Source organism: Propithecus coquereli, unplaced genomic scaffold, assembly GCF_000956105.1.
Source record: "Propithecus coquereli isolate 6110/MARCELLA unplaced genomic scaffold, Pcoq_1.0 Scaffold69, whole genome shotgun sequence".
NCBI classification, from domain to species: domain Eukaryota; kingdom Metazoa; phylum Chordata; class Mammalia; order Primates; family Indriidae; genus Propithecus; species Propithecus coquereli.
In genome coordinates this window covers 5,589,721-5,609,709 of record NW_012152951.1, presented here as the reverse complement: position 1 = coordinate 5,609,709, position 19,989 = coordinate 5,589,721, and the positions used below count along the sequence as shown (strand labels likewise).

The 19,989-nt window shown below is 45.5% G+C and overlaps 1 protein-coding gene across 2 annotated transcripts in view; it reads left to right on the top strand.

The window, feature by feature from the left end:
• The window catches only part of CAMK1D (calcium/calmodulin-dependent protein kinase ID), a 313,071-nt gene that overhangs the window by 114,983 nt on the left and 178,099 nt on the right, over nucleotides 1-19,989 (top strand). For both annotated transcript variants that reach the window (XM_012660919.1, XM_012660920.1), the window contains exon 2: nucleotides 11,378-11,509. In XM_012660919.1, coding sequence (XP_012516373.1) covers nucleotides 11,378-11,509 — 132 coding nt within the window. The remainder of the gene's footprint in view (nucleotides 1-11,377; nucleotides 11,510-19,989) is intronic.

Sequence of the window (19,989 nt, the reverse complement as noted above, 5' to 3'; positions counted from 1 at the left end):
ATTGGTTTTTGGTTTGGCTCTATTTTTTATATTTCCTAAATCTCAGAGCTGCCGGCCCTGAATGTCAAGGAAATAGTCTCGTACGTTCCAGCGGATGCATTCTGCCTTGCCCGGGGAGGAGTCTCTGCCCTGATGGGAAGGGCTGAGAGCAGCCTGTGCCTGGGGCACCTAGAGCACTGAGGTCACAGTCCCTGTCCTTTGAGACCGGTGAGGGCTGAGGAGGGGAGTGGCCCCCGTGCTGTCGTACCCACCTTCTCTGTGCTGGGTCGTAACTTCCAGGGCCAGGTAATTGAGAAAAGCACAATGCACCAATACTCCTGGGCTCCGGCTTCCATTCTGCACCCCGGGTTTGTTCTCAGGGAACGCTCTTTTGTTTCTGTGGGTAGCCACAGGGCAGACTTGCTCTTATTTCTGGCCAGAAATAATGTCATCATCAGCACCTCACAACAAATTGATTAGTCTCCGTGTGTGTGATTGAGCAGCAAATAGAGCGTTTCGCCACGGCACGAGAGCCTAGGAGCTATGAACTTTTCTTTCCTTCCAGCTGGGATAACGTTAATGTGATTGTGTTGGAGGAAATGGGAGAGCATGTCAATTGCACTTGAAGATTAAGTTGGTTCTATTAATCAGGAAATGAATAATGAGATGTGTGGGCAGTCTAGGAGGAGAAGGAATTAATAAGTGGGGCAACATAAGGTCAGTCTTGCATCTACTGAGTATTTGCACTTTGGAAAAGAGTGAAAATTATGATGTGGAATTCCAAGATGTCATGGCCATAAGGCAGGGGCCTAACTCTAAAACACTGAGGAATCGCTTAGGAACCGAACACAAAGTCCGACTTAAAAATCTTCCACTCTCCCCTAATAGAGAGTGTGGGTTCATGGACTTAGGAGGGGCGAGAACCTCTGCCTTCAGCCCTTGCGGTGGAAGTGGGCCAACACTGTCAACGACTTAAAAGGAAGCTAAAGCTATCAGGGCTCCATTGGAGGGTTCTCCAGTTAAGATAATTTCAGTGAATTTACCCACTATAGTCCAGACTGCCATCAACACTGTACGGATGAGAATTTGGGCAGTTTTCGTTGGGGGTGGGGTGGGGTATATAATGAAGAAAACCTCTGCACCCCACTCACTCTTCTTACTCCTTCTGAACTGTGAAATTAACTACTCCTGGAGAGGTAGCATGATTTAAAAGTGAAAGAACATGACTTTGGCATCAAACTAGGGTTAGAATGTCAGTATTATTACTGTAGTAGCAAAACTTTTAACTTCTTTGAGCCTCAGTTTTCTCGGCTGTAAAATGGGGATGATGTTACCATGGAGGGTTATGGGTAGAATTAGAAAATGGTTGGCAAATAGTTATTTAAAAATGAGCTATAGCTACAGCTTTTAGTAAGTAGTACTGATGATGATGATGGTGATGAAGATGGTGATGTTGATGAAGATGGTGATGGTGATTATCTAGGTTAGGGAAGCTTCGTTCTTTGCACAATAACCTGTTTTCTTGGGAAAAGGAATCATTCTCTGTGCTCCAACCCTGTACGTATAAGGAGGTATACCATAGCTTGCGTCTTGACCAAGTTCTGTTGACAACCTTGTTCGTTAAATTGTCCAAGGTGCACACAGCTCAGTGGTCAAAAGATGTGCGAGGTGTTTCATCTGGTTAGCGTAGGGAGATTCAGCCAGTTATGAAGCAATCCCTTGCAAGAAGTAAGCAAGCAGAAAGAGGAGGGAAATTTTCAAGGTAAAAATAAAGTATTTTTTATATCACTTGGTAGCATAAATAGGAAAAACACAGGTCATAAATGAATTTCCTTCATGGCAAAAGCATATCACTCCGACAGGAAGGACACTTACCTGTTTCTGATCAAAAGGATGTAAAAGAACTCAAAAATTATCTAAAACACATTTGATTGGATTGAGAATTACTGCATGTTATTGGCTCTGTTTATTTCTCTCGTTTATTCAGTGCCTTACGCCTTCTCACTGCCAGTGCATAAGTACACACTCTTCTAGCTGATGTTCCAGATGCACACAGTGTGGTCGCAGGCCACCTGGCTGGTGGCCGCCTTCCATAAACCCACCACACCTGGGTTTGAATCCTTCTAGTCTGGCTTTGAGACTTGAACAACTTCTTGAGCCTTGACGAGTTCAGTTTCCTCATCTGTAAAACAGGGATAAACAATATACTATAGCTTTCTATTAGTTTCCCATTGCTGTTGTAACAAATTACCACTAACTTAGTGGCTTACAGCAATGCAAATTTACTATCTTATAATTCTGGTCAGGAGTCCAAAAGTGGATCTTAGAGGGCTAACCTCATGATGCCAGCAGGGTTCCCTCTGGAGGCTTTAGGGGAGAATCAGTTCCTCGTCTTTTCCATCTTGTAGAAGCTGCCTGCATTCCTCATCCGTGGCCCCTTCTAGCAACGGCATCACTCTGCTTCTATCATCACACCTCCTTCTTTGACCCCGGCCCTCCTGTCTTCCTTTTATAAGGACCCTGGTGATTACACAGGGTCCACCTGGATATTCCAGGCTACTCCCCCCATTTAAGATTCTTACCCTAGTCACAACTGCACAGTCCCCTTTGCCATGTAAAGTGACACATTCACAGGTTCTGGGGCTTAGGACATGGACATCTCTAGAGGGCTGTCATTCTGCCCGCCACAAGATTCTACAGCGTTGTGACTATGAATGATGTGGTATATGTGCATGGATACACACGCATGCACACACACACACACGGGTGCACACACACACACACACGCACACACACAGACTGTTCTTAGCGTCGTGCTTTGTTCTGCAAACCACTGCTCTCCGTGACACTCCACTCACATGTAGACCGTCTGCCCTGCTCCCAAAGGGCCCGGCTCTGGAACATGGCCTGCTTTCGCCAGCCTCCCTTTCGTGCCTTCCTTCCATCTTCCCCATTGTTGTCGTCTGCTGAGACATACTCATCCTTCTGGGCCCATTTCAAGCCCCTCCTTCTGCGTGAATGAGTTCCCTGGTGTTACTGGCGTTTATGGTCCCTAGTGTTCTTGACGAATGATCTCTATGAAGAACAGCTTTTCTTTCACATATTCAAAAAGCCATTGAATTTCTTCATCAGTGAAGCTGTCCAGGCTAATTGTGAACCAGGTTTAAGGGGCGGAATAACCAGTTCATACCAGCCCCATTTAGACGGGTTATCTATGTAGCATAAAGGGTGAGCTTGGCTGTTGAGTAGGATTGTTGTTGACATTTCATCAATGTGGTACAGCTAGTTGGTTAATCTAATTAAAACATCTAGTACAAGGCTTTAATTAGCCAGATAGTCATTTTGCATAGATTATTATTGATTATTCTCTCTTGTCAGAATTTTCTCTGTTTCATTAACTTTTGATGGAGAAAGTGTGTGCACATAATAAAATGGGTAGAAAGTAAGTCCCCCAATGGGCTTCATTTCCAGGCCTGTCCCTGGAGGCAACAGTGTGACTTGCTTTTTGTCTGTCTTTCCCTAGATTGTGTGTGTGTGTGTGTGTGTGTGTGTGTGTGTGTTTTATAAAAGCGGGAGTGTAATATACCATTGTTCTGCACCTGTACTTTTTCACCTGACAACATATCTTGGGGATAATTCTAGATTAGCACACATAAATCTCCTTCATTGTTTTAAGTGGCTGCGTGACCTCCATCGTGTTTTTAGATTGTAATGTACTTAATCATCTCCCTACTGATGGATATTTAAGATCTTTCCCATGTTTTGCTATTTCAAACTTTTACTGATTTTTTTTAACCAGTATATTGATCTTTTTTTCCTTATGTAGATACAGCCAAATGTTCTTTTAATGTAGTAATTATCATACCATTAAGGACTCTGTGGTTTTTTTTTTTTTAAGAGGGAACTTGAAAAATTAATTAAAGAGTACATCGATGTGTGTTTGGTTAGCAGGAAGCTTAAAAGAATTTTCCTTCAAGTTACCTGTTGAGACATCTGCCCTGAGTAAGGATGAAAAATAAGCTTAAGAGTGCTTAAAATCAGAGGCTCCCGGTGGGTGAGGGATGGGCAATTGGGATTAATCAGTCACAAATATCCTGACCCAGTCCGGCTTTGGGGTTATGGCTGCACCCACCGTTTTACATTGATGCTCATGGTCCCCTCCCAAAGGGGCTGTGCATTTGGCCTTAGGAGGACGTTAGAACTTGGCAGTGGTCAGAGAGAAGGAAGATGTGAGTGTTGGCTAGGTCTGGTCCCCCGAGCATCGGGGGTAGGAGTGGGAAAGGGGAGAGCCCCCTTGAAGAGCCACTTCTGTAGGGAGAAATCTTTCTCAAAAGGGAGATCTGCAGAGACTGCGATGAGAAGTACCATCTAAGAGGTCTGTGCAGTTGATGAAGAAAGACAGAGAATGCAGTGGGAGTTCCAGTTTCATCCAAGTCATTATCTCTATCATCCAAGGAAAATATATCCTCGCAACAAATGCATCTGTGGCCCCCATAGGCACTCTATGTGCCTTGGAGTGTTACTGGCCTTTTAAGCCGTGGCTACAAGGAGACTTTGCAGTCTCAGATGACCTGAATCCTTTAGCCCGCTGTCAACTGCAAAGCTGGCTTCCATGAGTCCTCCCTGTTGGTGCGATAAGAAAAAAATGATTGACTCACTTGGGTTGCATATCAGTTGACAAATGATGCGAGGACAGCAGAGATAAAGCATGAGAGCCTGTCAGAGCAGGGAAGGGGGAAAGGGGTGCTATTAAATGAAGCATGTTTTTGAAAGTGTGGCAGTGGGCATTCATTTGGAATTTATTTGTCTTCTGCATCTGGATCAGTGAAGCCATTAGCACTGATGATTGAGTGCCACAGAAAAACCTTCGGAAACCGAAGATGTCACAAGCAGTGACTGTGTCAGCATTCTGATGACTTCCCCCCTCTGACAAGTATTCTCATAACCCAGACCTGCTCTGGTGGTTTTAGACACGGGGGTGTGTCTCGGAGTGAGAATTGATGGGGACAAAAGTCAAGCCAATCGTGTGAATGTTTAAGAAAGTCTCGCCGTGGTTCTGGGAGCTATTATGGAAGGTGGCTTGTCATTCTAGAATTTTCTAGTTGAAGAGGACGATGGGCATTTTTTGGTGAAAAAGAATAGCTATTTTGAGTAGGAGTCACTCTGTTCCTAAGCATCTAATTCCTAAAGTTAAGAGTATGTCTGTAATTTGAACTGGTTGACGCTGCACTGGTCTAAATTATAAGTCTCAGTGATAGATTATTTTTTAAGAAATAGAACTTTAATACTTTTAGCTTCAGCATTAACATAAACTAACATACGGCTTACTATGTGATTGCCAAGTGGAGGGTTTTAGAAGATACACTTTAATGACTATCAACATTATGTCTAAATCGGATACCAGTTTTCATGCACATGGAGTTGTTCTTCAAGCGTTTGAAAGTGAGACTTTTCTTTTTGCTATGCTTGTTTGGTGGAACTTTATTTTTCAGATTGGGCATGCTTTTGTTTAGGTTACTGTGATGAATTAGCACTGCAAAATGTTATTAATGGTGTGCGATTTAGTGAAGATTTTTTTTTTTTTGAGACAGAGTCTCACTTTGTTGCCCGGGCTAGAGTGAGTGCCGTGGCATCAGCCTAGCTCACAGCAACCTCAAACTCCTGGGCTCAAGTGATCCTCCTGCCTCAGCCTCCCGAGTAGCTGGGACTACAGGCATGCGCCACCATGCCCGGCTAATTTTTTTCTATATATTTTTAGTTGTCCAATTAATTTCTTTCTAATTTTAGTAGAGACGGGGTCTCGCTCTTGCTCAGGCTGGTCTCAAACTCCTGAGCTCAAACAATCTGCCCGCCTCAGCCTCCCAGAGAGCTAGGATTACAGGCGTAGTGAAGATTTTTAACTGAGGGTTCTACTAGAAAGAGTTAATGTTGCTTCTAAAATTGCATGATTTCTGCCCAGAGAGTTGCCTAGACATAGAGATCATCTAATTCCACGACTGTTGCTGTCTATTTGGATTCTCTGGGGTCAGTAAGAATATTGTTAGGGTTAGCAGACAAGTTTTTCATTTTAAGAATTGATTCTGTGCTGGAACAATAGGTCTAAAAGGCACCCATCTAATAACTAGATTTTCTCAAGCCAAATGTCACCAACTTCATTTTTTGCTGCTTAGTTTTTTTGTTTTTTTTTTCCCCCATTTTTTAAAAACCAGCCCTTAATATTGTCCTGGCTTGACACTGGGGAAAATGGTATGCTTAGTGGAAAAGAACATTTGAATTTATGGCAGGAGGCCTGTAGGCCCAGTCGCATGGTCCAATAATGGCAGTAGGCTAGAGGCGATACCGTTAATAAAGTTAATAACACAATCAATCTGATTTGTATGTCAAATGACTAAAAAGCACAAAAAGGCAACGAGCCAACAATAGCTGACTCTAAGCTAATAGGGCAGATCATTTTGGCATCATCTGATTATTTCTTGGTCTAATTTGGAATGGATATGATTTTACCAAGTGGTTGGTGTAGGGTACTGTCATGACTCCACAAGACAGCTTGAGAATTCCCGATTCTTGTTAAAAGTCAGAGGAGTCTTTTTAAGCTTTCACCGATTCAATTTGAGTAACAGTCGTGGAGCACCTAGAATGGGAAAGTCACAGGAGGTCGGTGGAGGTTAAATGTTTGTCCATTTTGTGGTTAAATTTCTCTAGGAGGAGAAAAGAATTTATTTTTAATGATGTGCACTTAGAGTAGCCAGCCTGTGCGCTACTCTTCTTAGATACTACTGGATATTTGTTCTTACCAACTTCAAGTTAAAGATTATTAGCCACAGGGAAAGTTTATTAGAAACTAGGAAAGAAACAGACCCCTTGTTTCTGTTTTTTATAATAATAATTGGTAGTGAGTAGGTGGGTCAGCTAGCGTATCCCTCGTTCCAAGTTCTGGTCTCAGTGTAAGCTGCAGATCTGGAGTTAAGAAGCTCTGAGTAGCTCTATGACATTTTTAACTAGTGGAAGGTACATGTCTACCTGTAATTCACAAAACTCTTAAATATCTGTTTTTAGCCAAGACATCCTCAGGGCAAATGGATTTTGTACTGCATTTTTTTCAGGGGACTCGGGAAGATTAGGCATTCTTGGAGCCTGGGCCAACTTCTTTTTTTTGCCTTCTTGGTCTCTTGGACCTCAGATCATTTCGCTGCTCAGGGAGGACTGGGTGTACATCACCAGGTGGGCTTTACAGCCTGAGTAGGGGGTCTGTTGAAACTGACTGAAGCAAAACAAAGCAGCCTTTTTGAGAGCCATCATTTATGAAGTTAAAAGCCTAAGTAGTCACTGAGAGTTCTTTAGTCACTATAGAAATTCTTTAGTCACTATAGAAAATGTGTTTCCCTTTAGTCTTAGAAATCCAGCTCTCAAAAGATTGTTTCCCCTTGGGTACCTGACTTACAATCAGGGTAGGCTGCCTCCAGGTAATGATTTGATTTTCTCTGAACTGTGGAGGAAAAGGGGAAAGGATTCAACTTTTGCAATTCCTACAGCTTATCTTCAGGTGCAGAAAATATTTAGCATTTCAAGAACAACTTTTTTTGTTTGACCTTTCTAGTATTTTTCACAGAGATTTCATTTTGATTGAAATTTGGTATTTTCAAAAAAAATAGGATGATGGTTTCCTTTATAATTCAAATAAATGTCTTGTCACAAAATTGAAAAATGTGGTTTTCGAAACACTGGAATTTTTATTTCTCCCACGATTATGCATTCTCTAAAGTCGTTCCGTCTGTATAAAAATCTGCCTTCTCTTCTTTTTCTAACAAATTTTACTTACTTAACCAGGATGAAGGTTTTTAAGGAGAAATATCATCTATCATAAATTCACAAATTTAATATTTTTACCAGTCAAAACAAACAGTGATCTCAGGATTACTGAACTGTGTCATGTTACTTAAGCATTCAGGCATATAAGTGCCTGTTTTAAAATAGATCAGGAAGGACTCAAAGAAGGTTTTGTGCCTCAAGAGAAACCTTTGAGGCTCTTTCTGCACAGACTTGTATAGAAACTTAAAGGAATACGTTATGAAGGAGGATAGGGACAGCATTATTTCCCTCACCGTTGAGGAAGGTCATTAGCGCGTGTTACTTATTCTGCAGATCTACAGCCCAGGAGAAGGGTAGCAAGTCAAATGCGCAATCAGAGAGCCCCAAATAATGGTGATCATCAAAACTGTCTTGGGCACCAGCTCCAGTTGGTGCCAAGTGTTGTTAGTCTGGAGACACAGAAAAGAATGACCGACACCTGCTGCTCTTGACTCCTGCTCTAGGCAAGACGTAAAGGACTCCAATGGGATGTGTAAATGGAGTAATGTTGGTAAAAGCCACATGCGCCAGAATGAGGGTAGCAGTCTGTGTGGGTGAGAGGCAATTGAGAAAAACCTTAGAACAGGAAGAAATATACCATCTTGGCCTTTAAAAAAAAAATGGAGTTTTGCCAAGCAGAAAGAAAAAGGAATGATATTCAGGGAAGGAGGAGGTAGGTGGAACTTGGACAAAGACCAGTGGGGTGAAAGGTCATGGGCGTGTTTGGGAAACCGCCAAGTTGACTGATGTGTTGGGTGTAGGTGACGTGCGTATGGTGGGGAGCGTGTGTATGGTGGCTGTGGTGACAGATGAGCCCGCAAAGCTGGGGTCAGGTTTGGAAGGGCTCTAAATGCCGCGGCAATTTGCAGAGGCATTTGAACTTTATTCTATAGACGTGAAACCCCAAAGACTTAAGTAGGGTAATGACATGATCAGATCTTGGTTTTAGAAAAGGAATTCCAGCGGCAGATGGAAGATGGCAGGCGCAGGTAGTCCAGAGGTGAGAGAGATAAAGGGGCTTGCAAGGATGGAGGAACAGCCAGGCATTTGAGAGTCTTTTTGGCAGAAGACCAAATGTACTTGGTGATGGGATTGAGAGGGAGAGAGGGGCAGACAGATTTCTAGTCTGCATTAACTGGATCTCTAGAAATGAGGGACGGAATATATGAGAAAGAAGTTCTAGAATGAAGGCACTGATTTTGACTTTGGGACAGTGCTCTTGAGAGTCTGGCCAGGGCCCTAGGGGACAGTCGGGAAGGTGAGATTTGCACCTGAGAGAGATTAAAATCTAGATCAAGGTCAGGAGGCCGTCAGGGGACAGGTGGAGCTGAAGCTATGGAAACCACTGAGATTTTCCAGGGGGAGGACATAGAACAGGAAGAAAGGAGGGTTCTGATGAAACCTTGGGGACCATTGATGTCCGAGGGGAGGAAGGGGAGGAGGTGGAGATGCAGAGGAAGGGGATACAAAGGCAGAAGGAGAGAACTATGTTGTAGACTCACGCAGAGAGTTTTAGGAAGGAGGACAAGGCCCTCCAGATGTCACACCAGAGACCAGTAGGATGAGCACTGAGAAGCAGCCATTGGGTTCGGCACTAGGGGTCCCCCCGAGGGCCCAGCTCACCCAGTTCCAGACAAGTGGCGGGGGAAGAGGTCAGACTGCAGAGAGCAGAGCTGGCACAGGTGCCAGGCCAGCGCAGGCCGTGCCCAGATGACTAGACTGTTCCAAGACGCCGGCGTCACTCAGCCTGGCCAGAGTGCTTGCCCTTCCGTTTCAAATGCGCGATGCTTGTATTTTCCAGCCCAGAGAGTGCACCCTGCTTTGACCTCTTTGTATTTTTAAAACTTTGTCACTCTTTGTTCCTGCTTTTGTTCCTTGGAATTTATGTTCTTGAGTTGTCTGAAGGTTTTTATTTTAGAGACTCTCAGATCATTTTCCTTGCTGTCGTCCTTCCTGCCACCAGCGCCCCCTCTCTCCCTCCCTCTCTCTCTTTCTGCCTCACACACACACACACACACACACACACACACACACACACACACACACGACTGTGTTCTGTGTTGTCTAATTACATTGAAAGTGCTCAGACTGTTCATTCATGAGTTTTGTTTTTGATGTTTCTAATTAGCTTTCCTGGAATAGGGGAAGTATCTTCAAGCAATTCCTATTTATTGTGGCAACAATGACAATTTATGCTAATCTTATATCCTCTAAAAAGACCGGAGAGCTTTGTCTTTGGAAAGCTTAAAGCAGGTGACTGCATATTGTTTGGCTAAATGACAAAGCAAGTGGATTTGCACACTCGGGAAGGATGGCAGCTCACCCAGTGACAGGGTCTGACCCTCCGTCACTGTCACCTGTGGCGCTCGTGAATAGAATCCTCCTTGATAGCAATTTGTGGATTTGGGCAGAAGATCCTTGCCTGGACATTTGCCGTCTGCGTGGTTTGTAGAATGACGATGTTCTGCCTCTCAGGTTTCTACCGTTAGATACAGACCTTGGAGACACACAGACTTCTCTCACGAACATTCGGGTTCCAGTAGGAACACTGTCCAGAGACTCACAGTTAATTGTGCCGGGTGGAAGTGAATTCCTCTCACTGGAGAGATTTTGAAAACATCCATGTGTCTTCCTTTGGACGGTGACAGAGCGCGCATCCCTGTCCTGTGGGTAAGGGGAGGGAGAGAAAGGTGTGTCCCCTTGTTTAGGTGTCTCTTTCATGGTTACTGAGGAATGTAGACACTGAGGCCTTGGTATGGCGACAACATTGGGGCTTCCAGTGGTTTCTCTTGACACAGGCAAGTTTGTCTCCTGAAGCAGGAGTTCTGCTGGGGTAGAAGCCAGCTTGGAGTCTGTCTTTGGAGATACGAGTTGCTCCTGAGAGTCCGGGAACAGAGAAGGACTCGGTGGCTTGTGGCACTTCCTTGGCCCGTGCACGCAGAGCCCGAGTTTTGTGGTCTGGAGACGACCGACTGTGTGGTCCTTGTTTGTTGATTTGGTTTAAAAAGGACACAAACTGCTTCATGAAAACTCACGTACCCTGACCAATTAATCACCCCTTGTCGCTACCATGGGCAGCACCGACTCACCCTGTGATCACCTCCTTACCATCTGGAGAAGAAATCCAGCGTTTGCAAAGGGGTCTGAAATTTCCTTTGGACGAAGGGCCCGTGGGAACCCCAGAATTTTAGCATGACTTTCTAGTCTACGCGGGGACCCAGTCTTTTCTGCAGGAGGGACCTCTTGTGGGAGCGTTCCTGTTGGCTCCAAGGGATACCCCCATACTGAGCAGTGGGCAGCAGGTGGCACCAGGAGGTGGCCAAACCCACGTTGATCTCTGTGTATCCCTTTGCACGAGGGCACGCTTGCCTGTGTGCGTTGCTTTGAATAAAGACATTGGGTAAGGGGCCGCGCTGGGTGCAGAGTAATAGTGATACCTGGGACCGCACTGTCATTACTGTCACCCCACATGTCGGTGGCAGGTTAGTGGGGCCACGGCCAAACCGATCTCCTGAATCTAAATGTTCTCTCTCTCCCTCTTTGTTCACAGCGGGGCCTTTTCTGAAGTGGTTTTAGCCGAAGAGAAGGCGACCGGAAAACTCTTTGCGGTGAAGTGTATCCCTAAGAAGGCGCTGAAGGGCAAGGAGAGCAGCATAGAGAATGAGATAGCCGTTCTGAGAAAGTAAGTGCCCCCACCCTGCCCGTGTGGCCCACCCGGAGGCTGGCTTCCCCGCCAGCACGACCTACTGAGCGGGGCAGACCCTGCAAATGATGCCCGGTGGTCAGATGGTCATACAGCGTGTTCAGAGCATTCCCCGTGTCGATCTGCCGTGTCCGTAACATTCGCTGCCATCACTGGAGGTGGTCACCACTTGCAAAGAGCACGTCTGTCAGGCCGACTTGGTTTTGAACTGAGACCCTGTCACTCACGATAGCCGAGTGACATTGGGCCAGTTACTGAACCCTGGGTCTCCTCTGGAAGGTGGAGTTCATAATATCCCCCTGCCAGGGTGTTCGAAGGGTTAAGTGAGATGGCACGTACCAAGTGTTTGTAAAGTGCTTACCGTAGGACCCGCCGCATAGCAGGTGCCACCGCTGCTATGAGTACTGTTATTGTTGCTGTTGTGATTACTGCTTTATTTTATAGCAAGGAGATGAAGCTCACCAAGTAGAGTTGTGTGCCCAAAGCCTTGCAGCTTATAAGTGGCAGAGCCTGGAATGCCAACCCCTCCAGTGTCATTTCCTCGCTTTGTGATGGTTTCTCCCCTTTCTGCCACAGAGACAGCATCTGGCACCCAGCAGGTTCCATATGGGTCACTGTTCAGGTGCCTCACCTCTTCATTGAGTTTTATTTTTGCTCCCTCCGTGTGATAGAACCAAATCAAAATCTTGTCCCCTCCAGGATAGTGGCGCACACAGGCCCATCTTGACGTGGCTGGATGTAGCCCAGAGATGCTCCTTCCTTAGCGTGTTGTCTAGTTCTGCCCTGCACGCCGGCATGGTTAAGCTGTTCCACCGTATCTCACAGGGTTTGGGGGAACAAGCCCTTATATGGTACCTGCCTTTGCATGTTTGGAGTGTATCTGAGCAGCGTGGCATGGAAATATTTTAGAGTTGCTATTAATAAAAGATGTTCCAAATATCCTTGAAATTTTTGGGGTTTGGAACCAGCGCATGGCAAGAATCTCTGTGCAGATAAACAAAGCAGAATGAGAACAAGCCTTCTATGGCCTCAAAACAAACTATCACACCCCTCACAGTCTTCCTGAGTAAGTCCTGTCTCCCACTTCTCTCCTCCTGGGACCAGCAGTGGCCACTGAATGATGCTTTGCCCTTGTCCGTACAAACCCGGCACCACTAAGGTGGTCAGGACGGTCTATCCTGTTCTGACCTTGGTGTGACTCACAGAGGAAGCCGCAGAACAAGTGATAAGAGTTCGAGAACAAATGGGTCTCCATAGCTCTTTAGTGTGCGCGTTTTTGCTTATTTGTTTGGTTGTTTGGTTGGTTTCTAGGTTCTCTGGGTCGTCTGTTAGGAATCCAAGGAGTTTCAGATTGTCTTGAGGAGGGTTGCAGGAAGAGAAGCTGGGAAAACAAATTAAGTGCATTAGCATCAAGCAGGAAAACACTATGTTAATGACACATTTATTTAAGTTGTGCATTTTCCAATATGAAATCAGTACTTGGAGAAGAAGTGACTTGCTGGTGACATTAAGTGGCAGACACATTACAGACATTTAACATTTCAGGTGGAATTCTGGGTGGGCCCAGAACTTTCCGAAGGTTCTGCCTTGGGCACAGGGGCGATCCACTGCTGAGTTGAGGATGATGCCTTTATTTTTATGTGAGTCCTTTGTGAAGTTGAGTCAGTTTCATTTTAGTGTTATTTTCCATCTGCATGGGCAGAGGGCATGGATGTAGGTTTTATAAGCCTGTCCTGTATATGACATGGCCATTCTGCTTTAATTAGTGTCTTCCCTCTGTGCCTCACTCAAGCAATCACTTCCAGGGAGAGGGAATTTAAAACCAGAGAGGGTCAGGGATTTGAAATAAGTTGTTTTGATAGTTCCTTACTGTCAGTCACTAGAGTGCCTTCAAGCATGACCCGTCTTTCAGGAGTAAAGAACAAAGAAATGATTTCTCCGGGGATAAGAAGGTGATCTATTTCCATGTGGAATGAGAGGCAGTCCCACTTCACAAGCAGCTGAAAGCAAAGTCTGTGAGCTGGAAAGAAGCTAGCTTGGAACCACTCTTTGAATGTTGTCATGGAGACATTCATTCATTTAGCAAATATTTATCCAATTCCCACCGTGCGTCGGGCAGCAGTGCTAGGCGCTGAGGTGAAAAGATCAGATACAATTCTTGCCCTCTGGGAGCTCACAGTTTTGTCACTAAATAAGTGCAATGACATGTAGATGCTGTGGAAGGAGCATGACCAGGACTCCAAGAGTAGGGATGCCCCATTCTTTTAGGGTGGGGTGTGAAGAAAGGTTTCATGGAGGAAGTGGGTCCAGACAATGAGTGTGTTTTTCTGGGTCAGAAACGCACAGGGAGATCCCAGCAGAAGCAGCAGCTCGCGTGGAGGTAAGGGGATGGGAGACAGGCTGGGGTGCTGGGGAACTCCAGGGCAAAGGGTTCAAGGTGAGGCTGGCGAACACCTAAGGATGGAGAGGTGGGATCGTGGAGGGCCAGGTATACCCCACTTTGGAATTTGAACTTCATCCTGTAGACAATGGGGACCCAGTGAAGGGATTTCATGAAAGCAACAACGTGATCAGGATGGTTCCATGAGCTTATCATGGCAGGATTTGGAGGGGCCAGGACTTAATACGTGTAGGGAGAGTAGTTGGGAGGCCCTTGGGAGAATCTGGTGGAGAAATGGAGAAGTGCCAAATTAAAATAGGAGCTGTGGAGTTGGGATGGGAGGGACAGATACGAAGAGTGTGAACATGGCAGAATCTCTAATACTTAGGGATTTGGGAGGAGTGCGCAGAGCATTGAGGGGGAGAGATTCCGGGGTGACTGCCAGGTTTCTGACTTGGACAACTTGGTGGATGGTGACCTCGTTAACCGAGATCAGAAATACAACAGCAGCAGGGCAGGTGATGCGTTCTGATTTAGACATACTACATTTGGGGATCTGGAGATGTCCAGGTGGAGATGACCCGTTGACTGTCTAGGTGTGGAACTTAGCTGTGATCCAGGTTTGGTGAATATTAAAGTTTTCCGAAACAGCATATAGGAAAAAAATCTTTCGGTACTTTCCATAACTGAGTCGTTATAGATAGGATCGCAAACAGACCCACTTTATTCTGGGTTGCGCCATATACCCTGGTCGTTTGTATATTTCCATGCTATTTTTGATGCAAAAGTCCTGTTTAAGAGACTGCTCGCCCTCCTATGTGCTGAGTTTATTGTAGGGTGAGAGATTTATTTATTTCAATGGATTAAAGTAATGTAGCTAATATATCCTCAAGGATGTCTTTGTACTTGGTCCGAAAATAGTTCCAAAATGAATTTTCTACTAGATAAGTAGATATTAAACTAAGCTCAGAGGGGACAAAAAAAATCCCAGTAAACATCATCGTAGGCGGTTGCTATGCAGCAGCTCCGACTTGGGCATCAGTGGGCTGCATCTATATGTTTCAGCACCGGCTTTTCCAGAAGGAATGGTTAGTCCTGGTCCCCAAATGGAGTATGTTATATGAGATGGAATATAACATCATCAGTGTTACGCACCTTGGGTTGGATTATAGAGTTTATGGTTTCTGTGGTATTATTTACTTAGCGGGCAGGCACTGCTGAAATCTAATTTCAAGGCAACACATAAAGCACTTCTGCGGGGTGGAAAGACAAATGTGTAATCAGTCGGCAGATAAATGAGAGATGGAGAGAGAGGAGATGCATAAACTGAAAACTGAGCGACAGAAGAAGCAAAACGTGTATCTAGAGCAGATCTTTTACTAATAGTTGGGGAAAATGAGGCTCAGATTCGTTAAAGAGGTGCTGTCGGAATGAAATACGGCACTAGAATTCAACATCCTTTCCTGATGGTCACTCTGTAGACTGCAGAGATTGCCTTGCCTGGGGGAGAGGGCCCGAGCAGGAGGTGCTTTGCAACTGCATGTTCTCATCCATCTGGGTACACTGGGGGGGGTCTCTGCCTCTTTCTCCCCAATCAATGTCTCTCAGCCTTGGCTGCACATTAAAATCACCTGGAAGCTTGTAAGATCATATTGATGTCCAGGCCCCGTCCTGGACCCATCGAGTCAGAATTGAAGGTTATAGCAGGCGTTGGAAAATTGAAAAAGCACCTGCCCTGACCCCTACCCGGTGATCTTAGTGCAGAACGCAGGCAGTGTGAGAACAACTGCTCCCGGGCCTCCCCTCCTGGGCCCACCTGCCAGGGGATGAAGCTGCTCTGCGTTAGTCCAGGAGTGTGGGCACATGTGTAGAGATGCTCAGACGCACAGAAACACACACCTGACAATGTCTCCTTTCGGGGAGAGGTTTCATTGAGAGGAGCAGACTCCAACGTGCTCTCTTGCCCGAGCTGCATGTCATTATTGCGAGAGAGGTGAATTGACTTGAGGCCATCATCCCCTCAGCGGGGTACAGACGCCAGCCACTCGCTGGGCTCAGGAGCGAGGACCTCTGACTTCGAGGGTGGCCCACGAAGGAGGGGTAGTAATGGCGGCGCCTGGCCAGGAGAGGCTGGTGCACGTGCCGTGCATATGATCTGAGGGGGTCATGGCTGCAAAAGGTGGCAGGTGCGAAAGCCCAGGATGCTGGGCTGGAGCCACTGCCACCCCTGTGGGTAAAGGTCTGACTAGAAGAGAGGACATGCGGAGGGAGAGTGAGATAGCACCCAGCCGCGGACGGGCAGGACAGGACTCCAGAGGCCCAAGGGATTGCCACATCTTCCGGTTACCATAGACCAGACACCTTCCGCTCAGTGCAGGCCAACTAGGGGGAAGGCAGCATCTTTGTTCAAAGAAGACAGCTGCGTTGGGATTAAAGAACAGCCCTCAGAGAAAGGCTGCAATGTCCGTGAACTTGTGGAAGTCTGGCTTGCTCCTGCTCTTGGGCTTTGTTCTGAAGGGAGGCTGGCTCTGTGCTCTTGTTTAAATCCCTGCCAAATGCGAGTTTATTGTGTGTGTTAGAGAAACATATGCTTCGGTAGAAATTCGTTGATTGGGGCCGAACAAAACCACTTTTCCAATGACTAGAAATGGCTAAGTTGGCAAAGCCAATACTTGAATTTCTCAGACACCAATACAACTTTTCAAGGATCTGTCTGACTTGCCTAGAAGGAGATGTTCTAAAACAGAGACACCTCTTCTCTGGAAAGCTAGCGCTGGAATGGAGGGCGCAGGTGGGAAGTGTGAAAATTCATGGCTGAAAGCCGTGTGAAGACAGGTGGGGAAGCAGGTATATCTCTATGATCCTTGACCCTGGGCTACCCTGGAAAACCCATATTGAAAGTCACCCTGATTTTGAAAAGGAAAAAACAAAACCATGCAATTCACATAAAACAGGGTTTGAGGGCTGTGGTAAGTTATTTGGTGGGTGGCAGTGTGGTTGTGTTGTATATGTGGTTAAAGTCAAAATCTTACCAAGCTTTGGCATGCACGTGTGAGTCTGTCTGCTGAATGACCCCACACCTGCTGGAATCTTAATCTGACCCATCCCAGACCTGTGAAAACCAGGCTCTGTGCAAGCATCTCATCACAGAGCAGAGTTGATGGTCTTCCTTGTGGCCCTTCCTCATGAACTCAGAATCTTGCCTTATTTGCTGTACTTCCTCTTTTTTGCTCTGAACTTGGGCCGCCTTATTTCTGGGAGCCCTGGTGAGCTTGCTTCTGAGGCTTCCTTTGCCAGGTACAGAATAAACTCAGCTTTGTTTCTGACCACCGTTTGGTCATTGTTTATTTCAGCCTAACTGTTCGTGTCTATAAGAAGAAATAAAATTGGTTTGATGCCAATGCAACTTCACGGCCAAGAGAAGATATATTTGGTGCTTCCACTAGCCTTCTCATGGCATTTTGTCCACAGCAGAGAATCAAGAGCAATTTTTATTTGATTTGAGATCCAGAATCAATGCATCTCTGTTAATTTCTTGGAAATTGCTTACAGAACTCCGTGAATTGAAGGAGAATAGAATTGTCTGCATGCCTTACTACAAAACAGGGAGATTGAAACTAGCTTGAGTAGGCATCTTGGTTTATCTCTCTAGTGACCACATATCTCTGGGGCTTCTCCCTGCCTGTGGCTTCTGCTTCCCAAATATTGCATTAAGTGTGGCTCCCATGGGACAGTTAATCAATGTGTAGTCCATTTGCTGTTGCTGTAACAGAATATTTGAGACAGAGTAATTTATAAAGGAAGGAGGTTTATTTAGCTCATGGCTCTGGAGGCTGGGAAGTCCAAGAGCGGGTGGCTGTGTCTGGTGAGGACCTTGTGCTGCTTCATACCATGGCAGAAAAGCAGAAGGGCAGGGGAGTGGGTGTGCAAAGGGGAAGATGAAGTCACCAGTATGATTTATAACAACCCACTCTCAAGAGAACTGCCCCAGTCCTGTGGGAACTGCATTAATCCCTTCGTGAGGACAGAGCCCCCGTTACCCCAACACCTCTCAGCACTGCTTCAGTGAGGAACTAATGTCCCAACATGTGAATGTTAGGGGGACACACTCAAACAATTGCAGTCAGTTTCCCTTTTTTAGTCCTTTATTAAGGAGTGTTTAAATGCACGTCTGATAGCCACCCTGCCTACCTCAATTCCAGAAAGTCACCTGCTTGATAGAATCCAAACTCTTTTGCAGACCAAGCTCTCCCCTTTGTGATCTTCCTCTCTAGCTGTCACCTTCTCACGCCACACCCATGCGTCAGTTTAGTCCCCTGGAAAGAAGCAGATAATTGCCTCCCCCTGCTCATCTTTTCCTGCTTCCGTTTGACATGCACCTCCCTCAGGATGCCATTGATTGTCCTGTCTAGGTGGACCATTCTCTCTGAGCTTCTACGGCCCTACAGTGTCCCCCTGTCACTCCTGACTGTGCCTTTTGATGTCTGCTTCTTGAGACTGTGGATTTCCTTAATGTAGCTCTGAAGTAAAGCCGCGATGGTGAGAGTGGAGGCAAGGGGTGGGGACCCACGTGAGATTAAGGAGCTTAGAAACACTGGGGTTCAGGGGCTGATTAGGTGGAGAGGGTTTGGGGAAGGGAGAAATCTACGCTGATTTCCAGTTCTGTCTGGCTCTGGTGACGGTATTAGTTGGGGTTGTCCAGAGAAACAGAACCAAAGAGATTCATTGTGAGGGATCAGGTCATGCAGGTACGAAGGCTGAGAAGTCCCACGATCTGCCATCCACAAGCTGGAGACCCAGCAAGGCCATGGGTGTGATTTAGTTCAAGCCTAAAGGCCTGGGAGCTAGGGCAGCTGATGGTTTAAATGCCGACCTGAGTCTGAAGGCCCGAGAATGAGGAGCACTGGTGTCCAAAGGCAGGCGATGGATGTCCCAGCTTGAGAAGAGAGAACAAATCCACCCTTCCTCTGCCCTTTTGCTCAACGCTGGCCCTCAGCGCATCTGATGATGTCCACCCACGTTGGCGAAGGTGGATCTTCTGTTCTCAGACCACTGATTAAAATGCTAATCTGTTCCAGAAACACTCTCGCAGACACACCAGAAATAATGTTTGACCAGCTATCTGGGCATCCCTTCGGTCAGTCAAGTTGACACGTAACATTAACTGTTAGAGTGACCAAGTGGTGGCTGGTCCCTCAACCAGTGTGGGGCATTCTAGAATGGGAGGAGGCTTGAGGGAGAAAGGATTCTCTTGCGGCAACAGAGTCTACTCAAATCCAGTCTGGCTGTGCCTACCACCTTGTACACTGTATATACTACTCTGTAGATATTTAGAGTAGTTGAAGAAACAATGTTTTTTTTTTTATCACACTTTTAGAAACAGTATCACTTCCTCACATGTTTATTTCCTTGTGTCATCTCTCTGCCATCTAATCTGGAGGTTTACTTAGGGAATTCAGCTCGTGCATGGACTAGAAGGTGGTTTAAATTCCTCTAATAATATATCTTGGCAAATATTTTCCCTCTTCCTCTGTAAACTTACTTAGCTAAAGATTTATACAAATTTCACTTAAATGATTCCAAGGGAAGATTGTGTGTGTGTGTGTGTGTGTATATGTGTGTGTTGTAGCCTAATATTTCTAAAAAGTCAGAATAGCTTACACTGGAGAATTATGCTACATGAAAGATTAAATACCAGAAGTCCTGAGATACCTAGGATGGCACACATAGGAAAAAAGAATAAATAGAAAGAAAGGTTTGCTATTTATTTTCTGTTACACTTTAGGTTGTATCAGTTCTGTCTTCTACATGGCTTTGGCATTATTTATATGAGTAGATAAATTAGTGAAGCTTTATTTATGACTCACTATACGTTTTAAATTATATATAATTTAATGAATAAATTTCATTTCACATACTTGCAGTCCTGGACTATCATTTGGGTGATTTAAACAGTTGTTTACCCTTTTAAAGCTTTATAACTAACTCTTTTCTCTCCAAGCATAAAATCGAAGTCAGAGTCTTTGGTGACTAGTCTGAAACCAGATTTTGGGAAAATATACAAGTGAAGGAATGTTTT